Source organism: Tasmannia lanceolata, unplaced genomic scaffold (assembly GCF_043159265.1).
Source record: "Tasmannia lanceolata isolate RefF3 unplaced genomic scaffold, GAP_Taslan_0.1 ptg000018l, whole genome shotgun sequence".
NCBI classification, from domain to species: domain Eukaryota; kingdom Viridiplantae; phylum Streptophyta; class Magnoliopsida; order Canellales; family Winteraceae; genus Tasmannia; species Tasmannia lanceolata.
The window spans coordinates 11,562,628-11,585,250 of NW_027518695.1; the positions used below are offsets into that span (position 1 = coordinate 11,562,628).

Consider the following 22,623-nt stretch of genomic DNA (forward strand, 5'->3'; position numbering starts at 1 on the left):
CCCTATTTTGCGCGCTGACTATTGCATGAGGGAGCAGCTACATCAGATGAATTAAAAATTTGGCACTCCCTATTTTATATAGGCACTCCCTATTTTATACCTATGATGGAAATGTTTATATTACTTTGAAGTAAAAATTTGAGCGAGGATCACTTTCTCGATGAACTAAAGATTCATTTCTTATGCATTTGATATGGTTGGGTCAACGAGCAAAATTCATCTCAGACAATTCAAACCCTCAGTTTGTGAGGAAAATAAACAACTCCGTGGCCATGCTAGCAGGGAATTTTTATTTTTTTTCATGATAAATTAGTGTCTCTAAGTGATGAAAGAGGAAAGGGCGGGTGGAAGGAGGAGAGATTTGAGAGGGAACTATTGCAATAAGGGTAGGATGTGTTGGGTATATAATATAACCCATATATGTTCTAATATAAGCCCAATAAGATTATGGACCGGTGTAGTGGGTCTACATGGGCTAGAGTCCATTAATCAGTCATTAACCCTGGTGTATCTCTATATATACGGGTTGGAGACAACCAACTTGGTATTCCAAACTAGATACCTTGGGTGTAATGGTTCAAGCAACCTCTTGCTTGACCTAATTCCTCTAACAGGATGTTGGGCAAAAATCAGGAAAAAGTTGATCTTATTTTGAGTAGACTTTTTTTTGTTTTCCGTTTTTTAGTTCATTTTTATTTTTGTTTCCTGATTTTTAGCCACTTCATCACTTGGAGAAACTTGTTTATCATGAAAAAAAAAACAAATTTTTTTTTAAATCATGGTAGCCAAAAGTGCCCTATGTATTCATCAAGAAACCCTCAACAAATTGGAGAGTAGAATCCTCCAATTAGAAGAACTGACACTCTACTAGCAAACTTTTGTAGGGGAGAAGATGAGAAAGGAACGAGACGTCATGGATTGGCAACAAATAGCAAAACCAAAGGAAGAGTGAGGCTTGGATACGAAATCATTGTTGGAATTAAAATCTAGCCCGTGGTTTTAAATTTCGGTTTTGGTCCCAATTTTGGCCTTCCCGAAAATAAAATTTCAGCCAAAATCCTGAAATATCGGCTGAAATTTGGTAAACCCGAAATTTCCAAAATTTGGTAAACTTGAAATTTCGGATTTCGTGAAATCCCGGTTTCAGTTTCAACCGAAATCAGAAATTTTGAACCATGGTCTAGCCTTCATAATGAAGGCAATGAAGGCTCTACAATCCAAAGAGGCGCCCTTGAAGCTGGGTTTTGTCTCGTTTTCCTCTAAAGTAACATACTCGATTGTTGAGCCTCTAGCTCAATGGTAAAGGCTTTGCCTTCTTCCTACCTTGAGAACCCCAAAGAAGACCTTGAGGTCCGGGTTCGAAGGACGTTATCCCTTAAGTTTTAAAGGCAAAAAAAATGTTAAAGGGGGAGAATTTATCCTCAAGCAGTGATCCCCTCTCACATAAACCGTTAGCTGGAGGGGGAGGGGGGATTTTATCCGTTTACGTTTGGTTGCTAGTAAAAAACAAAAATCCACTAGGGGACTTTTTTAACCAAAAAAAATCCAAAAATTATCTCTGTAGGATTTTTATTTTTTTACTTTTTTGATGGGATTTGTTAGGGACCATCACAGAAAGGCATTTCGCGACTGGCTATTGCATGTGAGAGCAGCCACCTCCGATGAATTAAATGAATAAGACAGAATCTGCCGAAATGAAAACCTACGTGGTTGCTCTCGCATGCAACAGCAAGCCGCAAATTGCCTTTCTGCAAAGGTCACAAGCCAATCCCTTTCTTATTTGAATGGCATTCTGCTAAAGAATTTTTTTTCTTGCGTAAGCAAAAAATAAACGCAAGTTTAAATTGCCTGTTATTCGACCAGGCAGCCCATCTCTCCTATAAGCTCTGGGGCACGTTTCTTTCTTTATTTTTTTGTTTTCCTCTCTGGGTAAAACTTTCACTCAGGCCCTGCTTGAATTGCAGGAATTTTGTGAAAAAAGTTTGAAGTGGAAGAATATTTCTAAATTTTCCTACTTTTTTCCCCAAAAAAAAAAAAGATGATTTAACCAACCCTACTCAATTTTTACTTGGGAGGGCCTTCAATTTATGTTCCTATACATAAACCAAAATCATATCATTTTCCTCTTGATGGTAGAAAGAAAAAAATTTCCACGATTAATTTTCCATCAGAAATGTTTATCTTGCAATCCAAACAGGAAGGAAAAATATCAAGCATGAGCATACATTAGGCCATCCAACATTGCATAAAAAAGGGTCACTGCATCCCAAAACAGGAAACTTTTATGCTTTTGGAGCCAAGGAAACCCCAACATGTAATAAACATAGAATCACAAATATATATTAAACAAACACCAAGAGCAAGCAAGAATCAAGTATGAGGTAACGAGTTCAACCATTCAGTCAAGAAGAGAGGTATCATCAACATGACTTAAAAAAGTTCTTACACGAATGCATCCTTCTCTAGCAATTTCAATACCTCCTGCTGGTCGTTTAGCTTCGCAACGTCGATGGGGGTCTTTCCATCCAAGTTTTGAAGAGTACTGCAGGAAAAAAAATAAAAAATAAAAAAATAATGTTTGAAAACAGACAAGTAAATCACTACCAACTAGTGGGTCAGTGACTTACACAGCAGCCCCATGATCCAATAAAAGAGCCACACACTCCTTCCTGCCATAACCAGAAGCGTAATGAAGAGCAGTGTTTTTGTTGCTGTCCAAAGCATCCACAGTTGCTCCAGCCTCAAGGAGTATCTGAGCACATTTCACCTGAGTAACACCAGTTCAAACTGTTCACTTCCATGTTTGTTTTTTTCTTTAACATGAAGGGCACGTTTGGCTACCATGAATTTTTTTCATGATAAATCAGTGTCTCCAAGTGGAGATGGGGATGAAGCCGCTAAAAATCAGGAAACAAAAAAAAAGAAAGTAGTGTTTCCAGTGATGACGAGTGGCAAAAAATCACAAAACAAAAAATTCTACTCAAAATCCGATTGGCCGTTTCCTGATTTTTAGCCCCTTCTACCACTTGGAGAGGCGATTTCCTGTATTTTATTTTTTTGGATTTTTAGCCGCTTCACCCAACCACTTTGGAGTGACCAATTTATCATGAAAAAAAAAAATTCATGGCTGCCAGACGTGCCCAAAAAAATTCACAGGGTCGAGTTGACCCAAAACAGGTAATAGACAAGGGTCCTTTATAAATATATATGACAGCAGCCAAAAACTAAATAAGATAACAAATCGGCAGCACTAAAATGGCCCATGAAAGGTACCACATTTTTACCAATCAACAGCTTCTTTAGCCAATGCTTACTTCCATTCAAAGAAATTACATACTAATACTGATAGTTTCAACTTTTCATTCTTCTTAATCCAATTTTAAAAAATAGTAAAATACCAAATAATTCAGACAAAGCCAGTTGAAATGTACATGTAATCACAATCCACTGTTCAATATGCATGCAATTTGACTAACACATGGATTCAATTGGATAACATGCCAACAGAACTTGATCAGATATGATCACCATATGCCAATAAATGAATGAAATTGCTATCTAAGATCAGCATAAGTATCCATGCAATCCACATCAACATGATGGGTTATGCCTAGGATTTCATTGGCAAATTGTACTTCACCAAACCATGTAGATATGATAATCCCTCCAAACTTGGTGAAAAATCTAAAACTGATGATTGCATATTCAATAGTACTAGAGCAGAGAGTACATTGCAATTATGGTTTTCATAATAAAAATTGAAATGAGAATGCTTCTACAACACTAATTTTCGTGTTGAGCAACTTAAATCTTGTTGTCAGTAGGATAACATTGCTGTTCGGAAAAGTCAAAGTGAACAAACTATGGTCAAGCAGAACCTATAATACCAAATGCATGTTCTCAAAATTGTAAATCAAACAAAGGAGATGTAAAACCAAAGAGGGAGGCTTGTTGATCAGAAGAACTCTGAAAAAACTGCATTTGAGATGCTTGATTGTATATGCACTTCCATTCCAGCACCCCACTGGTTAAGGTCAGAAAAATAAAGAGGCGGAATGGTGCTTCACTTTCTATTTGTATTAGCAGAATGCCCTTGTTTTCATTTCATTGTGCTTCTCTTCTCAGTGTCCCATGTGAGGCAACCATCCAAAGTGTCGGGTAGGTCAGCAAGAGCTCTTTAATAGGGCTCTAGTGCAGATGAAAGGGTTTGAGCGGAAAATTGACCGAATGGGTGAAGCGTAGCCGAGGCTAAGGGGCTGGCAATCACAGATGGGAAGAACAGACTTTGATGCCTCTTGCTTTAGGTAAAACCATTGGATTGGAAGAGCTGGCAGGGTTATCTAGGTGATCGGTGCAAAGGGTCTATAAAGGATCATAAGCACAAGACAAAGGTGAGTTGTGAGTTTGATGGGGGGAGTAGGTCACGGTTGTACAAAGTACGAAAATGATCATTAGGATTGATCCCGACAGTGATTGTGTACATCCTCAGACTCCATAAATACATAGCGTGTTTCTCAGTGGTGTCTTACTTCGGATGAGCTATTTTATGTTTCAATTTCAAACTAATATCGGTCTTATAACCCAAATAGTAACTGAATGGAAAAGGTCTCCAAGTGCAAATTCATAGCTGTATTTGTAATAGGAATGCACGAATGCGTGTGTTTGGGTACCCAACTCAAGTGTTGTAGCATATTTAATGTAGGTATTCTAATGAACCTTTTGTTTGTGTTGAGGTTAATTTTGGAGTTAAATTTTGAGAGTTATTCCAGTGTTATAGGGACCAAAGGCTATGAATGATAAAAGGGTTAACAACCATTTACAGACATGAGAGCCACACTGCACCTGAAGATAATAACATTTGCAACTATGGCTATTGTTTTTTGTTTTTTTTTTAATGACAAGCATTTCATTAATAAAAAAAGGAGAACCGAGGAGGTCCACCCAAATATAGAAAAGAGAAAAATGAACAAAAATAAAGAGACAAAACAAACAAACAACCATCCTATGGGGGCAAGAAATCAAACATTTGAAGGTCCTGACTATTTAATCCTTCCCTGGCTAGCCTGCAATCCCATTTGTTGATCTTCTAACATGACCAAAGGTAACCAAGGAGCACTCCACTCTATCTCTGATCTCATCAAACAGATGAGCAAACCTCCATAGGGGAACAAAAGAGCCCTTGAGCCATCATATGACAATGAGAGAATCACCCTCCACTATCAATCGGTCTAGGCTATTTCTATCCACAGAGGCGATTCTTTTATGAGCAGTCCTAACCTCCACCTCACTAGCATCCACTACCCCAATCGGTCCTGAAAAAGCCCAAGAGACCCCCCCCCCCCTTGAATCTCTTAGAACACCCCTAATGCCAGAGGGTCCCGGGTTTTCGACACTCGACCCATCAAAATTAAGTTTCAACATTCCATTTGGTGGGGATAGGGGAACAAAAGAGCCCTTGAGCCATCGTATGACAGTGAGAGAATCACCCTCCACTATCAATCGGTCTAGGCTATTTCTATGCACAGAGGTGATTCTTTTATGAGCAGCCCTAACCTCCACCTCACTAGCATCCACTACCCCAATCGGTCCTGAAAAAGCCCAAGAGACCTCCCCCCTTGAATCTCTTAGAACACCCCTAATGCCAGAGGGTCCCGGGTTTTCGACACTCGACCCATCAAAATTAAGTTTCAACATTCCATTTGGTGGGAGGGGATGCCACTTCTAGATAACTAGTGGCCCGGACTCCATACTATTGCATACCACCTTCCATCCCTCCCATAACTCAAACGCCGAACCAAAGCAGAAAAGAGGAATGGATTTGGCCAGGCAATGGTTAAAGCAATAACTTTTGTGAAGAGAAAATAGAAAGACTTTGCCACACCTTCAAATACTCTGTCATTTCTCTCTTTCCATAGCACCCACAAAACTGCAAGAAAAGAGAGTGACCAAAGGACCTTTCTTTTTTTCTTCCCAAGGAGTCAAAGTCCATCCTTCAAACAGCTCTTTAATAATCGCCGGGAACACCCACTCTATCCCAAATCTTGACAATATGCCACCCCAAACCTCTCTAGCTACTCTGCAATGAATAAATATATGGTCAACCGACTCTCCCGCCTCGACACACAACGGTTTCCTCATATGTAGCTTGAAGATCCTCGCAAAAGCAATGTTCTATAGTAAAAGTAAATGTTCTATAGTTTTGTTTTACTCTCTTCAATCTCTATCTTGAAGATCCTGGCAAAAGCAAATGTTGAAAGTTCACTCATGGAATTGTCGAGATATTCTACTATTCCTTAAAATTTATTCAAAGAAAGATGAGAGCCTATAGGAAATAATTGAAGAGGGTCAAGCACGTTATGAGAATGTATGAAAACAAATCATACTTTCCTATTGCATCAAAGCGGTCCTTTCCCAACTATGTTTCCTCATATGTGTTCTCCTCTTTCACCAGATATTGTGAGCTCCGACTACAATTGTCAAAATATCTAGATCTAGGTCTCTTAGGGTAGAACATTAGATAGTTTACTCAAAAGATGTATTCAGAATTAGATTATGTATTTGAGACATCTAATTGTAGATAGTGAACTAGTTTTGACTGATTGAATGTAATTCTACATTGCAACCATGAATATTTCCCAGTTTGGTACATAACTACATTACATATATACAAAGCCTTGTTGCTAGCAAGGTTTTAAATTTCGGTTTTGGAATGCATTTCGGTCCTCACCGAAACCGTAATTTCGGTCGAAATCTAACATGCCAATTAATTTAATAATATATTTAATATGAAATTTCGAACGAAAAATATTAAATAATTAAATAAATCAGAGATTTTTCGGCTGAAATTCTGAAATTACCACAAAATCCGGGATTTCTATAAATCGTCTAACCTTTCTCTCTCTCATCTCTCTCTCCACATAGAATTTCAGCTTCGGGGGATTGCGTTATTTGCAGAGAAATTTTAGGGGATGGGAGGATTTTGTGGGTTTTGGCAAAGGAAGGTAGGAAGATTCTCTCTCTCAAACACGCGTAACTACTCTCTACGCCTCTTCCACGTATCCCCTTTCTCTCTACGTGTCTCTACACGTCTTCCACGTATCCTAAGACTTAGGGTTTTGCAATCATTGCTAAGAGCGAAGTGCTTTCGGATATTTCAATCGAAATTTTGGCCGAAATTGATTGAAATTTCGCCGAAATTTCAAAATTTCAGCCGAAATAAAGTATCATTTTGGGTATTCATGATTTTGCGTTCGGTGCTGACCGAAATCCGAAATTTCAGATTTCGGTCGAAATTTAAAACCTTGGTTGCTACATTGCGTGAAAAAACCATTTTATCCAAGAAGATATGATAGTTTGCAGAAATAATAGTTATTTTTTCTCCCAGAAAAAAAAAAACCATACCTCACCATAACCGCATGCAAAATGCAATGCAGTCCTTCCCTCTGAATCTTTTTCATCCTTGTCTGCTCCAGAACCCAGTGTATTCTTCAGACCCTAATTAAGGCACATGTAAATGAACTTTAGAAGCTTTGTGTAGAGAACAAAGGTAGACAATCAGATTCGAACTATATCAAGATATAAATAACACAAATTTCATACACAAGCTGACATGTCTCATCACAGAAAAGAAAAAGAAAGATAGATGTTCAAAGTTTCCTAATACTTAGAAAATTTTGGGAGAGATAGTACTTTATGGTGCATGCAGATGTACACCCAAACTGCAATTTAGGTATGAATCTAATAGATCATGACAGAAATATTAAGGTGCTTGACAAATTTGGCTACCGCAATCCAATTTAATATCAATCGGGGAAAGGGAATAATGCACGAGACTTTATCTTATTGATAAATTATCCCATATTGCTGGAAATTTGGTTGGAGAAAATGAGGGTTACGACGGGTCTTCGAACAAAGAACACAGAATCCAAACACCACAAAGTTTCGAATTACTGAGAAAATTGGAAGATAATACTTAAGAGTGCATATGGATGTACACCCACATTACAATAAACGTACGAGTCTATTGGATCATGACCGCAATATCAAGGCGATTGATAAAGTTGAGTAATGAAATGCAGTTTAACACCAATCAGGACTTCAAGGTGAAGAATTAATGAACTTCAACCTGTATTGGCGATTTATCTAGGATTCATTCCAAACAGAAGAATGGGTTGTCACTGGGAATTCGGTTGGAGAAGATTAGGGTTGAAATGGGCCTTCGAACAAAAAAAAACAGAAAGGAGAAAGAAAAATGGACAAAATGCCCCTCAATTTTTTCTGTTAAAAACCAAAGTAATTAGTCTTCTCAACATTTTCATATTCTCCTTCCTTTCCTAAAAAAAATAATTGCAACTAAATTAGGCCATTAATGGGCAAAGTTACATCATACACTTAAAAGTTGCCACTCAAATTGCGTCTTTTCAAGTAACAGTTATTTGAAATTGCTATATCCAGACACTACCTACACAAATGAACCATCGGCTTGACAAAGAGTTGAACTTACCAAAGCAGCACAAAATAATACATGATAGTATTCCCAATGAAATAGCAATAAACTCCAATTAGAAATGGAAAATTAACAGAAAATTTGTTACTACTTTATACCCCTACAGTTCAGCTCCTACCATTATCTGGGGAAATGTTAACGCAGTAGGCATTATTACTAATGGCATGGCTACTACTTTCTATCGTGTTCACCTTGAAGAGGGATTTTCTCGACTACATACAGGGCATTCTTTGCCTTTAGAATAAGCAATTATTTCTTCCTAGATAATCTCTACCTTATTTTCTTCAGTATTTTTTTTTGAAAGTTTGCAACCATATAATCTGAGGGAAGTTTGCAACCATATAATCTGACATGCTGAGATATCCATACAGTTATGTCATTAGCGTTAGAAGATATGTTATTCTGCGATATTAGCTAATAACAGAAAAGAATAAAAGAAAACAATTAAATTTATTTAAATAGAAATTCATAAATTTATTTAAATAGAAATTCATCAAAATAATGTACATATTATATTATCTCCAGAAGGAAAAAAAAAATGAAAAATTCATCAAAACAATGTACATATTATATTATCTACAGAAGACAAAAAATGAGATACATTCAATCTTTGATTCAAATAACCACCCCAACAAGTGTTGGGTGTCTGCTGTCATTCACTCATACTTTCCACCATGTCAATTTATTTTTCGAAAGAAGAGTATCCTCCTTGCCACATAGCTCAATGGTCGATGCCAAAATTTGTTTTGAACAAAGGGAGCAAATTAATGCATAGTGCAAAGTTCAAAACATAAGGAACAAAAAGTATACCTCCACATCACCAACACTGGCAGTGTGATGAACAGTAGATTCATCCTCATACCCAGTTTCTTCTTCTGCTTCTTCTGGTCCAGAAAGTTCAGTTGAAGTTGCTGCCTCCCCTGAAGTAGGAAGGCCCATAGCCTGGCCTAACTTTTGTAAAACCTCAGGATCATTCCAGTACCTAAATCCAAAGAAAGGGAAGTGAAAAAACTAAAGAGTGCATTTTTAAGGGCGACATTTAAAATGTTATGAGGGCAATAATCCAATACTATAATAGTATCCTGAACCTCATCATTGCAGATGGGCCCCCACTCTCAATCTCATCTAGAATAGGCTTTAGAGATGGATCTTCCTTGACGCGTGCCATTCGTTCTTCAAGCTCCTCTTTGTGGGATGGATTAGTGAAATTCTCTAGAACGGCAGACATGGAAGGATCCTGTAAGAACACGAGAATAAATTCCCATGAAACATAAATCTATATAATCCTTTCATTATATGTAGTACAGGAATGTCTAACTGAAAGAACATTAATACCTGTATAAGAGCATTGCCAAGGCGCTCAGCCATGGTCATGAATTGAGGATTTTGCATGACCTGTTGCATTGTAGAGAGATATTGCTGTGTATCCAACTCAGGGATACCATCTTGGCCTGCACCTTGAACACCCCTTTGGAGCTGCTCGGCCATCTGGTTAAATGCAGGATCTTTTGCTATTTGTTCCGCTAATTCCTTTATGGTAGGGTCCTATGTTTATGAAAAGTTTTCATATAAGTATATTATCCAATATGTTTAAGAAATAGAATATTACAAAAAATTAGAAGGTAGATAAATTGAAAACATAATCCCAGTTACGAGCCCAGAGAACTACCAAAAGTACAAGATTGTGATGATCAGTGTGTGCAGAAAAGAGTTGATAATATAGATATGAAAATTATTACCGCTTATTCTGAAGACGATACTATCCATGAATGCCAATGTTGTAGGTGCGGTTCTCATACTTCAGAAAAATAAGTAATAAATATGATACTTGTGTCCTTGGAAGATATTCATAATATCACAATTTAAGAACCTGCTTGGTAGTTTTTCCTACATTCATGGTTGTCAACCCGTGACTCAACTCGTGGCTCGATTTCTTAATTTTCTTACTCGTGACTCGTAAGAGTTTTTTGACAAGAACAAAAATTTAGTTGAAAAAATATAATTATATTATATATGAAAAGATGGAGGCATGAAACACATAAAAGAGCTGTGAAAAGGTTATTACATTTACCAAAAAGCTCTCAGGAGCCAATTAAAGAAGAAAAAGATAGCTGGGTTTGTGGAAATATCAAAATATAGTTGTGCTGATAACATTTCCCTTGTAAATTTGTAATTTGTAAAAGGGAAATGATATCAGCACAACCATGTTTGATATTTTCACTAAGTCATCTTGTCTTTAGCTTTTAAAGAGGTATCAAATATCAAAATATAGTTGTGCTGATAACATTTCCCTTGTAAATTTGTAATTTGTAAAAGGGAAATGATATCAGCACAACCATGTTTGATATTTTCACTAAGTCATCTTGTCTTTAGCTTTTAAAGAGGTATCAAAAGGCTATTACAAGTTCGAATAAGTTCTCACAAGACAATTAAAACAGAGAAGATAAGATGAGTCTGCGCAATTATTGATCCATGGTTATGCTGATATCACTTCCTTTGTAAAATTCTAGATTTTACAAGCTTAAACTTAAAGTTTATAAAATATGAAAAAATTAGAAATTGTTAGAAAAATATAACAATTAAACGAACCAAATATGTAGAAGATACAACATTTACGTAAAAGGAAATCACTATCAGCTGAAATGCTTGTGTTGACCAGCGTCTAACAAGATGAATAGTTTTTAGAGACCAAATTATGAGATTTTTTTATCGGACTTTTGGGATTTAATAATGTTTGGACATGATAGAATTTATGAATTTTTAAAACTGGAAATATACCCATCATTTGGAAGTTAAGATTTTGACCCGACCCGTTTTTTCGAATTTTGTACTAAAGCTGGAAAGTTGACTTTTTATCCTTTTAGATTTTGGGCTTGAAACTATTTTTAATACATTCAAATGGAGGGTATTCCCTTATTTACATGTAAATCTTACATGTAAATACTAAGAAGAGGAAAGGTGGAGAAGGGAACCAAGTAGAAATTTACAACTAGGGTTTTAAATGGACAATAAAATAGTAAAGACATTTACTTAAATGACTTTACATGTATTTATTAAGAAGAGGAAAGGAGAAGATAAGAGAACCAAGAATAAATTTACAACTATGGCATCACTCGTACGAGTTGGCCCATTTCGAGTTGAGTCAAGGTGACTCGTACGAGTCACTACACAACTCGTAAGAGTTTCCAACACTATCAAGTCAACTTTCCGAGTCAACTCGAAATGGATCCGACTACTCGACTCGCGAGTCGACTCGTACAAGTCAAACGAGTTTGACAACTATGCCTACATTCAGCTGATCAGGTAGAAACTCCAATGCACAGTCCACACTTACGTCCAATATAACTATAGCACACTCCCTATCTTGGCGAATTGTATTGAATAGTTATAATTATAAACCTATAATCCACTTAAGATTGTCCGGCAACAGCACAAACAAGGAAAAAACAGTATAAAGCATTGACTGAAATGATATGCCCAGCAGAGAGGGGTAGACCATGGAAGTTTGACAACAGTGTTATTCATGATGGGAGGAGGAATGTAATCTGAAAGTAGGTTCGATATCAATATATGATCTCACATATGTAGGTTTGATATCAGATAAAGGGGCTGTAATCTGAAAGTTTCAGGGCTGTTACGGTAAAAATCGAATTGTTACAGATATAAGCAGCATGTTTATATATCAGCATCAGCATTAAATAAATTATGGGCGATAATAATGAATATTCCGAAATGGCCTCCGTTGAAAAAAAAAGGACGGGTGGGATGGTTTTGAACAAGGAACACTTCGCAGTCAAGGACTGTTTTAACACACAAATTTCAAAATCCATTTCAGGTTGAAAGAAATTAGTTCTTGAACAGGTCTATGAACAAGTCAGATAGGCAATAAACCTGTGACGGAAGTATTATCAAGGACAGAACGGAGAATCTGGACACTTAATGCGGGACATAATTTTCAAAATCTCTAACAGGTTTGTAATTAAACTGAATAGGTCTGGATCTAAATCTTAGTCGATCCCAACTAGTTTGGGACAAAGGCTTAGTTGAGTTGAGTCGAGTTGAGTTGGGGTCTGGATCTAAATCTGCAGCAGACGAATCTATAACAGATTTAGTATAATTCTGGTACAGCGGGGTTAAAAAAACAGGGTTTAAGGTGGATCAAGACAAGCTGTAAGACTATAATGACTCATGGGATGTGAGGGTCAAAAGTATGGACTATATGTGATACAACGAGTAAGGATAATAGAGTTTAAAGGTTCTGGGCAGATAGGCAAATGGATTAAGCTTAGGCAACGGGTAGGGATTGGTTCTGGTTCTTGTGGAACAAATAAGGTTACTGGGGGGGAGAATAGAGTTTTGCGATGATTGAAAGGCAGCAGGTTGGTTTCTGGCTTGCTCGAGAGGCTTAAGGCGAGGAGGAAGGATGCCGTGGACATAGTAGGGCCTAAACTAATCCTAATTACTTGACTGGGAATGCTAAATTTAGACTACAAATAGGAAACTCTCATCTTAACTTTGTCCTTAACATACTAATTAGGAGCTTGTCTTTTAAGGAAATCCCCTAATTAAAGAATCCCAAAATTATACAAATAATCAAGTGGGGAGAAAATCACACATTAGGCATAAAATCTCATAATCTAAATTATTACAAGCCATGCTTCAAGTGTCCTCTCATCATGTGCATTGGTGGGCTAATTGAAAGGTGGACGTGTTAACCAGAAACGAAATGGCAAGGCCAATAGTGCTTAGGGAATGGTGAGGCCAATGGTTCTTACTAGCGAGCTAATTGTTTATTTGAGCCACTTAAACATAACAAATCAAATAATTATAAGTAGGTTGAAATAATTGTGTTTTCGTAAAGAAAATTCGCTATTATTAGAAAACAAATGATGCATTTTCCACAAAGTCAAAGAACCAACCAACGGTACTTACTGACGAGCTAATTGTTTATTTGCGCCACTTAAACATTTTTTTTTTATAATAGCGATTTTATTGAGAAGAAAAGACCGAGGTGGTCGAATTACACAGAGATGAGAAATTAGACAGACATATTTGAAAACTAACAAAGCAAAACATTAAGGTGGAAGAGAATCAAACAGCGCTAATTCGTCCATGAATACAACATCTCTAGCAGGAGCATCGGCAACTAAATTGGCCAATCTGCGAACGTGATGGAAAATCAATGGTGAGGACCCCAACCAATCGAGGATCTCGTAAAAAAACCGATCAAACCTCCATGATTGATTCAAAGAGACCTTTAGCCAACAGATGACATTTAAAGAGTCCCCTTCTACGATCACATTAACCTGATGATCTCTAGCTATCAGCTTTATGCCTTGATGAACTGCTCTCACCTCAGCCTCCGAGGAGTCCGCCACTCCAATAGGCCCCGCAAAAGCCCATAGAACATCTCCATTCTCATCCCTCAAGAAACCTCCAATTCCGGCCGGACCCGGATTCCCCAAACTTGATCCGTCAAAGTTAAGATTTAAGAAACCGTGTTCGGTGGGAGCCCATTCTTGCACCACAATTCTTCTAACCTCTCCACTAGAACACACCACTCTCCACCCTTCCCATAATTCATAGGCGGAAACGAATCTAACTGGCGGAGTAACCTTCACCCAAGCGGTTGAGAGAGCAATTACTTTAATAAACAAAAATGTAGAGTTTTTGCAACACCATCGAAGACTCTAGTTATCAATAGGCTGAAATAATTGTGTTTTCATAAATATAATTTGTTATTATTACAAAAAAAAAAAATGATGCATTTTCCACGAAGTCGAAGAACCAATAAATGAAAAAAGATAAAGACATCCCTGATGTTTCAACACCAAAATAGACATTGAGGTCAAATTATACAATACTGCAGTATTTAAGTATTTATAAATCATTCAACAACGAGGATAAAAATATGTTTCATATGTCATATGAATTTCACGATGACTTAGAGCTGATATGCTGCAAAAGATGCAATGATGCCATTACTTAATCAGAAAAACCACTAATGAGAATGTACCTAATAAGGTTTGACATGAATGAATCTTGATTTACATTACTCATGCAAAGTCAGATAAACATTTTTAACCAAATAATTACAATGTTAATATTCTAATAGTTTATAATGTTGAGAGAAGGGTGGTTGGGGGGGGGGGGGGAGAGGAATACATTGAGCAGACCAGACATGGCAGAAAAGTCAAAAGGATTTGCAGGAAACCCTGGTCCTGCCCCGGAGGCAGCCCTTCTTCGTCCTGTCTGTGGGTCAACAGAAGATGCCTCGGTTTTGGAACTCTTGTTCTCCGTTGAAGATGACTTCTCATCTGAAAGACAAATGATATATTGTTAAGAAGATAATTCAAAAATAAAAAATAATAATGAAAATACGGATGAACCATCCAAAGCATTTCTTTCTTTGCATCAACATAAAAAATGCATTAACAGAATCCTTGACCCTTCTTATACAAAAATAATAATGAAAATACAACAAATGAACCATCCAAAGAATACAATTCTTTGCATCAACATAAAAAATGCATGAACAGAAATTAGATTCTGACCAACAAGAAAATAGCCAAAATGTGCATAAATAACTGGGAGTAGAACTTACTAATGCACAATAATAGTCTCTTTCTACTTAAATAATGAAAATGCCTAACTCTACACACATGACTACCAAGAGACAAACCCACCACCCCTTCGCCCAACCAAAAGGACAATTACAGAAAAATATCTAAAGAAAGGTCGGGCTAATAGTTGAACTTCCTATTCTACATAATGAGAGTAACAAATATTTGATTACTTGGAACACGGTTCATTCCGGTACATGGTACGGGGTACGGTACGATGGTAGCCCGGTACAGGGTATGATGAGGTATGCTGTGTTGGTTTGCTATTCGGGGTCGCAAGTCAGTTTGGAGCAAGGAAGCAGGATTCCTCCCTGGGAGCCTTCGATTCCCGCTTTGATTCCCGCTTTCGATTCCCGCTCTGGCAACCTTGGTTTGGAGCGCTAATTCGGACTCACGCGCGCGCACATACACACACATATATATAATTTCATATATATTTACAATAATATTATTCCATAGTACATACTACATACATTTAATACACAAAATATAAAAACCTCATGTATGTCATACATATTTTTTTCATAAAGAAAGTTCTCATTGGAATATATGAATATCCTTCCATAGTCCATACAACATCCATCTAATAAACAAAATTAAAAAAAACCTCATGTATGCCATACATTTTTTTCAAAAAGAAAGCTCTAGTTCTAATCCAATCCAAAATATATAAAATTTCTAGCTCTCTCTCCATCTCTCCCTTAGTCTATATGCATCTCTCTCTTTCTCTCCAGCGGGTCACTGCGGGTCGTCATTTTTGACAATCCAGGTTGCTAGCGACCATGCTTGGGATTGTGCGATCTCGGATCGCGGGTCGGAGGGCGGACGACGAATCCGGTAACTATGGTTGAAACTAAAGATGAGGATGGCACATTCAAGCGTCTACGTTAGCGTGAAGTGTTTAACGTATGTTCCTATAGTTTATCAATCCATTTAAGCAACATCAAACTTTTCTTCAAGGTTTTTTCAATGGTAAATTTTCTTCAGAAGTTCTCATTAGTTTGATCATGTAGCTATTTCTCTGCTTGGTTTGGCATATTCCCTGCATGCAAACCCCAGTCCAATCATTAATTGTAGATTCCTCTATTAAATTGTATCCACAAAACACTTGTTATAAAAAATCTATAGCGCGTGGAGACTATTGGATTCCCAAATAAATGGAAAATTACAGAGATCTCTTCTAGGTAAACTCTTAAAGTAATATGATTTAACTGAGAGCTCTCCTGATAAATCATAGGCTTTGATCAACCCATCAAAACCATGGAGGTAATCCTCGGCAAGAACCTTCAAGTTCACTGCCTTTGGGGAACCTCACACAAAAGAAATATCTACACACCATTCATCTAACTAAAACAAGATACTTTTCCCATCCTATATCTTGATTCTTGAATTAAAATCCCTTAATAAGAAGAGAAAGCACCTCCTTTACGTTATTCTATGTAGATGAGCAAGAAGAGTTCTACCCACATAACCCAACAAGGCCTTCCTTCTATTAAAATTTAATTTACAAGTCTTTCCTTAGAGTCCTTTATTAATGGAGAGTCTCCGCCACCATTTTTCCAATATAGTAGAGTTTAACACTTTAATATCTTTAGTTCCAAGGTCACAATCCCTTTTGAACAAACACAACAGTGACAAATTTCAAGGTGGGCCTTTTGAACTAAGTGTTTCCATTCGAAAGCAAATTTATTTATAGCATATCCTGTAACAACCCGGATTTCGGAGTCCCGAAACACGGCCCGTTAGCTAAAAGACATCAGTATACATATAATATATGAGAATAGAGTTCCTAAGGTGTCACCTCATATAGCTTATATGAGGTGGCGCTTAAAAACATAAGGGGCCTACTTTGTTTGGATGATCCAAAGCATTCATTTGATAGGCCCTCACATAGATAGGGTGTGCCCAAAAAATGAACTTCATAGGATCATCCTAACCCGTCCATTTGTGGAGGTTGAAATGGATGGGTATAAACCTCCATAAATTTGCCTATTTTTAACCTCCACAAATGGAAGGGTTAGGATGATCCTATGGACCTGATTTTTTGTAGGCACCATATCCATCTAAGGGCCTTTCAAATGAGTGGTTTGGATCACCCCAAAAATGTGGGCCCCTTATGTTTTGTGAGCGCCACCTCATATAAGCTATATGAGGTGACACCTTAGGAACTCTATTCTCATAATATATATATATATATATATATATATATATATATATATATATAAAGTAAAAACCAACATAAAAGTAATCTCAACCATTGAATAAAATAATTTAAGACTTACAGAACATGGAAGTAGAAATTTAAAACAATGAATAAAGGGAAACTAAACCAAAAATTACTAAGGCGTCGCTTCTTCGCTAGTTCACATCCTCTCCGTGGGTCCTTTTGAATTTTACAAGTATCCATATCTGAAATTTTTATTTTTGGTGTAAGTTTCAACCACAGAAACTCAGTAGGGAAAAGAAAGTTCTATATCATCTAAAACCATGAAAAGAACAGTGATAATATATACTTTAATTCATTTTCTCCATAACATTAACATATATTACTACTTATTAAAACATGGTATAACATTACTACATCATATCTTAAAGTGGGTCTTCTTTTATCATTTTCACTTTAAAATAACATGATCCATACATGGAATAAAACCATTTTTTTAGGAAAGTAAACTTATGCAAAAACGCATCATTTGAATATCTCATCTTAAAGTTGTGCACATAGACGAGATGGGCTTAGTCGAGAAAGGTATGAATGCCAATACCCACCCCTCATAATATCCACGCCTAAGGCCCATCAAGACAGTGGTACGAGAAGGTCATAAACATATCATCATCATCATCATAACATACCCAGTCCACCCGATTTACCGGTGTGCGAAAGGGGGTGCCTAGTCCAGCCAATTTACCGGAAGCGACTTAGGCGGACACTGCGCAGGCCCTCATATACTTGGTTTAAGGGTTCCACCCTAAGGACGCGGAATGAACCTGCCCTTTTCATAGCTATACGGCATTCCATAGTGCTAATAGCTCTTAAAACATTTCTTTCTTGTTTTGCAAAAATGTTAAAATATGACATATACATAGGATCTTGATTTGCAAAACTATGTGTGATGTTCTTGAAGACCCATGATGCAAGGCCAAAACCCACATTACATACACCCCTTATCATTCTTTTAATCATATGCTTCAACATTAAAATAAAGGGATCAAAATAAAATGTCCAACTTTATGGGCGGATCAAATAAAATAAAAATCGCATTTTATCAACTACTACATATGCATGTCAATATCAAAATTAATGCGGTGGACTAAAATAGCCTATCTTAGAGTTGAGGATCGTTCTTATTCCATGTTCTAACAATAGTTATTCAAGTGCAGGATTTTATTTTTAGGATAGCATGTCCTTTCCCACATGATTATATATAATATCGTATTACTCCCATTTTCTCCCATTTTCTTTTGATCCATCATTAATTCATCAGTTAACTTGGAAAAAGTTCTATCATTTTGTGCTTCCATGTATGGATAGACTTCTATAGCTTTTCTTTTCTCTTTTCTTTTCTTTTTTTTTAATAAAAGTGAACCCATCTTTTAATGAATGACAAACATGTCCCTATTGAGTACGTACACTTTGGCAACAATTGAAGGTGTGTGAGGGAAACCTTTTCTTCTTCATATCCTTTTTCTTTGAGATACTAGATATAGGTATTTGATATTAACAAGCTATTTAACATCTAAATAAGATTTTACATATGACTTGTGAATTCAGGCTATTGATGTTGGCTATATCATGTTTTGATGATGGGGTAACACACATTGCCTTACCAACTGTGGAAAGCTACTACAATACAAGTACCCTAAATTTACTATATAATATAATATTACATATTTCTCTTGACCCATTATCCCCTCTTCTTCTTCTTTTTTTTATACAAGAAGCAAATACCAAAGATCAACCTAATAACTTCAACTTAAGATTAAATCCAATCTACTTCGTTTTATCATAACACGAAAAAGGGCTTATATAGATATTACTAACAGGCTTTTAAAATGATAAAAAAAATAACTTTAATGATATAGAAAAATAACCTTCATGTAATTCAAGGACATAAAACGTGAATTTTCACCTACCTCTTCTCCTTCTTCTTATTCTCCCTTTTTTTATCAACAGTAGTTTTTTGTTTTCTTCTTTCCAATAGTTACAGGTGATCTCGTTTTCTTTCAAATTTGGAATTTTTTTCTTTGAATGATAAGAAGCACGCTTCCACCTCATAGCCAATGGCAAGCGATCCGTTAAAACAACCCCCGCCCACTAAGAGAAGATATAGGAATAGACTTCTATAAAATCTGGGCTTTGAGGGTCCCACAAAAAGAGAATGAATCGTGTCACAAGAGGTGTTTAAATAGTATCATATGAGAAGCTTGATCCAACCCACAATTGACATTAGAATTATCCAGACCCTTTATTCGGTTGGGCTGGTGGAGAAAATCCCATCACTCAATTAATGGCATGCAAGTGAACGGTTTGGAAAAATGAGCTATCATTGGCTCATCCACCGGCAAATTTTATGAAAATATTCTAACTGACTTATCACAATGGAATTTGCAGGGCATAATTCTTTAGCCCATCAAATCAGAAATAGAAACCTCCTCTTATCTACTTAACCCAACAATCTATAACTTGTTGATCATCCTAATGTAAACAACCATGTTGGCTGACCCATCTATGTAACTGGAATTTAATACCCAACAATTAAACTCATCACAACAGACACAATGGGGCCACATGGATATTGATTTCTATACATACCCATCTCTCTCCATATAAGATTTTATATGGTGAAAACCCCTATAGTTTAGTAGTTCTCAAAACTACTATTGTACGGCTTACACCATATGCTGATCCAACCGTCCATTTGATGAGCAATATCGTAATGAGGTTGTGATTGGCCTATTCTAATAAAATTTCCCAAAGCAAATCAAGAGACACCTTTATCCAATAGAATTTTTAATAATTCTTAAGCAATGACTTTCTAAAATAGGATCATGATTGGGACGGTTCTACTCCTAAATTAACTCAACTAATCCCTCCTACTAACCCACGACTAGCACCAATCTCGTAGAATCCCAACTTCCTAAAGGATGTGTCAAAACTTATCAAATGGGATCTCTCTCCCATTCTTCTCAACGACCCAATTTCCTAAGAATAAGGAACCAAAAGAAGACAACATAAATGTGATTTTGAAACTCCTAAAAATTAGGAAAGAATCCTAGAGGTTCAGATCACTTCCTCCCATACTTTGGATGCCCAGATTATGCTTGTAAACAATTCTAAAACAACTGTCATTTTGGTAATGACACACCTTTACACGATTTTACCTAAAAACTAATGGACTAATGATGGACGTCATATATCCTTGAATTAGTGGCTAGATGAGATCCTTACTAAAAGCATTAAAAAAAAGTTGGCATTTAAACCATATAACTTCTTAACTAGGATAATTTCTAAAACAAGTAACTTCTTAAAGAATCTGCACATGAACTCTAGCTATCAAGATTTAGAATTTGTTTACAAATCAAAGCCAATTAAGATTCATTAAAATTAATCTTTAGCTGCAATCACCATAATTCTTACATATAGTTGGATACGTTCTGTCTCAAACATTGATTTGGGGAAGGGGGCTCTGAGAGGAGAAAGTCAGGTTCAGTTCTGGATAATTACATAGATAGCCCCCATCGGGTTCATGGGGAACCTAGCAACGCAAGCCATATTTCCAACACCTCATTAGTAATTGTTTTCCTAACTTATAATAGAAAAGCTAAGCCACTGTTTATTATAGATTTTGGGAATTATTTTGTGTCTAAACTAATTATTAGATTCAAAATTAAACATACAAAATACAATCGTAGCCTCTTATGATAAAGGCAGCCTATAAAAAAATTTACTCATACTTTAATTTTGATAGCGACACTCTTTTTAGAAAAGCTTCCCTATCAAGGGGCCGGGTATTACATATCCAAGTTTTCAAGAACCTAGGTTGCAATCCCAAACAATATAAGATAATAAATAGATACATTCAGAAACTGAATCAGTACAGATTTTGCTCGCAACCCAGATTTTGACCAGGGATTGGAGCCAAAGCATGAGCGAAAGAGGTATAAAAAACCAACTGTTTCTAACCAAGAAATGGGCAGGTAGTATGAGAAAAAAGAAAAGAGTTGTGGGGAATGTTGGTGAGAGAAATTGTGATGTAGATGAGGCTCAATTCAATGTAGGATCGTTCGACACGGATGGTTTTAAGTCATAGGGGTATAATACGTATTTTCTTCAAGTTACACTTAAGTAAATTAAGTGAACTAGAGTAAAAAAGGGCACACCACACTGCCACACATTATTAAAGTAATTGTTCACAATACTATTAACAGGGTTTTGTAGGGAGATTTAAGTGGGGTTCTTGTCAAAAGTGAGAAGTTTTTAGTTTAGGGTTTTAAAGCTCTCTCTCTCTCTCTCTCTCTCTCTCTCTCTCTCTCTCTCTCTCTCTCTCTCTCTCTCTCTCCACACACACACATATTATAAATCGTAGATAGATCCGTGCCTCGGTAAGAGAGGCAGGTTCACCATCTACGACTACATTTTCATCACGCCCAAGAGCCACAGGAAATCATCTAAACTGATACTAAAAAGTGTTATTAGCACCCAGAAATTAATTGAGGCATCATGAATTCTTATTATTATCAAGGCCTCTCTCAATAACACAAGTCATAGTAGAGGAGTTTCTATATGGTGGTAAATTGTCCAGAGACCAGAGAAACAAAATTAATCCAAAAATAGTGTCAGTACTTCTTTCAATGGCAATAAAATCCCTAAAATCGATATCTTTTCAAAGTAAAATAAGCAAAATTAACAGAACCCAAAAACAACTCACAAAATCCGATTCGTTTCTGCAGATCTTAAGCTAAATCAATATTTTCTTCAGTAAGAAAAGAAAAGAAAAACTCACCTTGATTTCCAGACATGATTGCTTGAAATCGAGAACTACAGGTAACCTTTTAGGAAAAGAAAAGGAAAATCAAGAGATTTTCCAATCAGACAAACCCTAGATCCGTCTGGGAAAGTATTTTCCTATCGCCTAAACCCGAGACGCTCTTTAGCCGCTACCCTGCTTGATATTTGTAGAGCGAGTAATACCGACGAATTATGTAATGCCACGGATAAGATCGGGAGAGAGGTGTATGGGGCGAAAGTTTAAGAGCCACACGTATGGGGCCAAAGTAATCAAATAAAAATGAGGGGTGTGTGACTGTGTGAGATTTTTAACCAGAAAGTCCCTATTTTATAGACGGAAATGATATCAGCACGACCATGTTTTGATAATTGCACTTACTGAGCTTGTCTTTTCTTTTCAAATGGGTTTGTGATACCTTTTTGGGCTGATATCATTTTACTTTGGAAAACATCCTCTAGTTAATCATTATAAATCACTTTTTTCT

At 36.6% G+C, this 22,623-nt stretch overlaps 1 protein-coding gene across 1 annotated transcript; it reads right to left on the reverse strand.

Annotated features, from left to right (window-relative positions):
• Positions 1-2,260: 2,260 nt before the first annotated feature.
• On the reverse strand, positions 2,261-22,354 carry LOC143851002 (ankyrin repeat domain-containing protein 2B-like). The gene is made up of 8 exons (XM_077360316.1): positions 22,134-22,354; positions 14,672-14,823; positions 9,842-10,051; positions 9,595-9,743; positions 9,317-9,488; positions 7,402-7,494; positions 2,628-2,767; positions 2,261-2,542 (listed from the first exon to the last, which is right to left on the reverse strand). Exons 1-8 carry the CDS (start codon positions 22,147-22,149, stop codon positions 2,443-2,445), a joined length of 1,032 nt encoding a protein of 343 aa, XP_077216431.1. The 5' UTR covers positions 22,150-22,354; the 3' UTR covers positions 2,261-2,442.
• Positions 22,355-22,623: the final 269 nt, after the last annotated feature.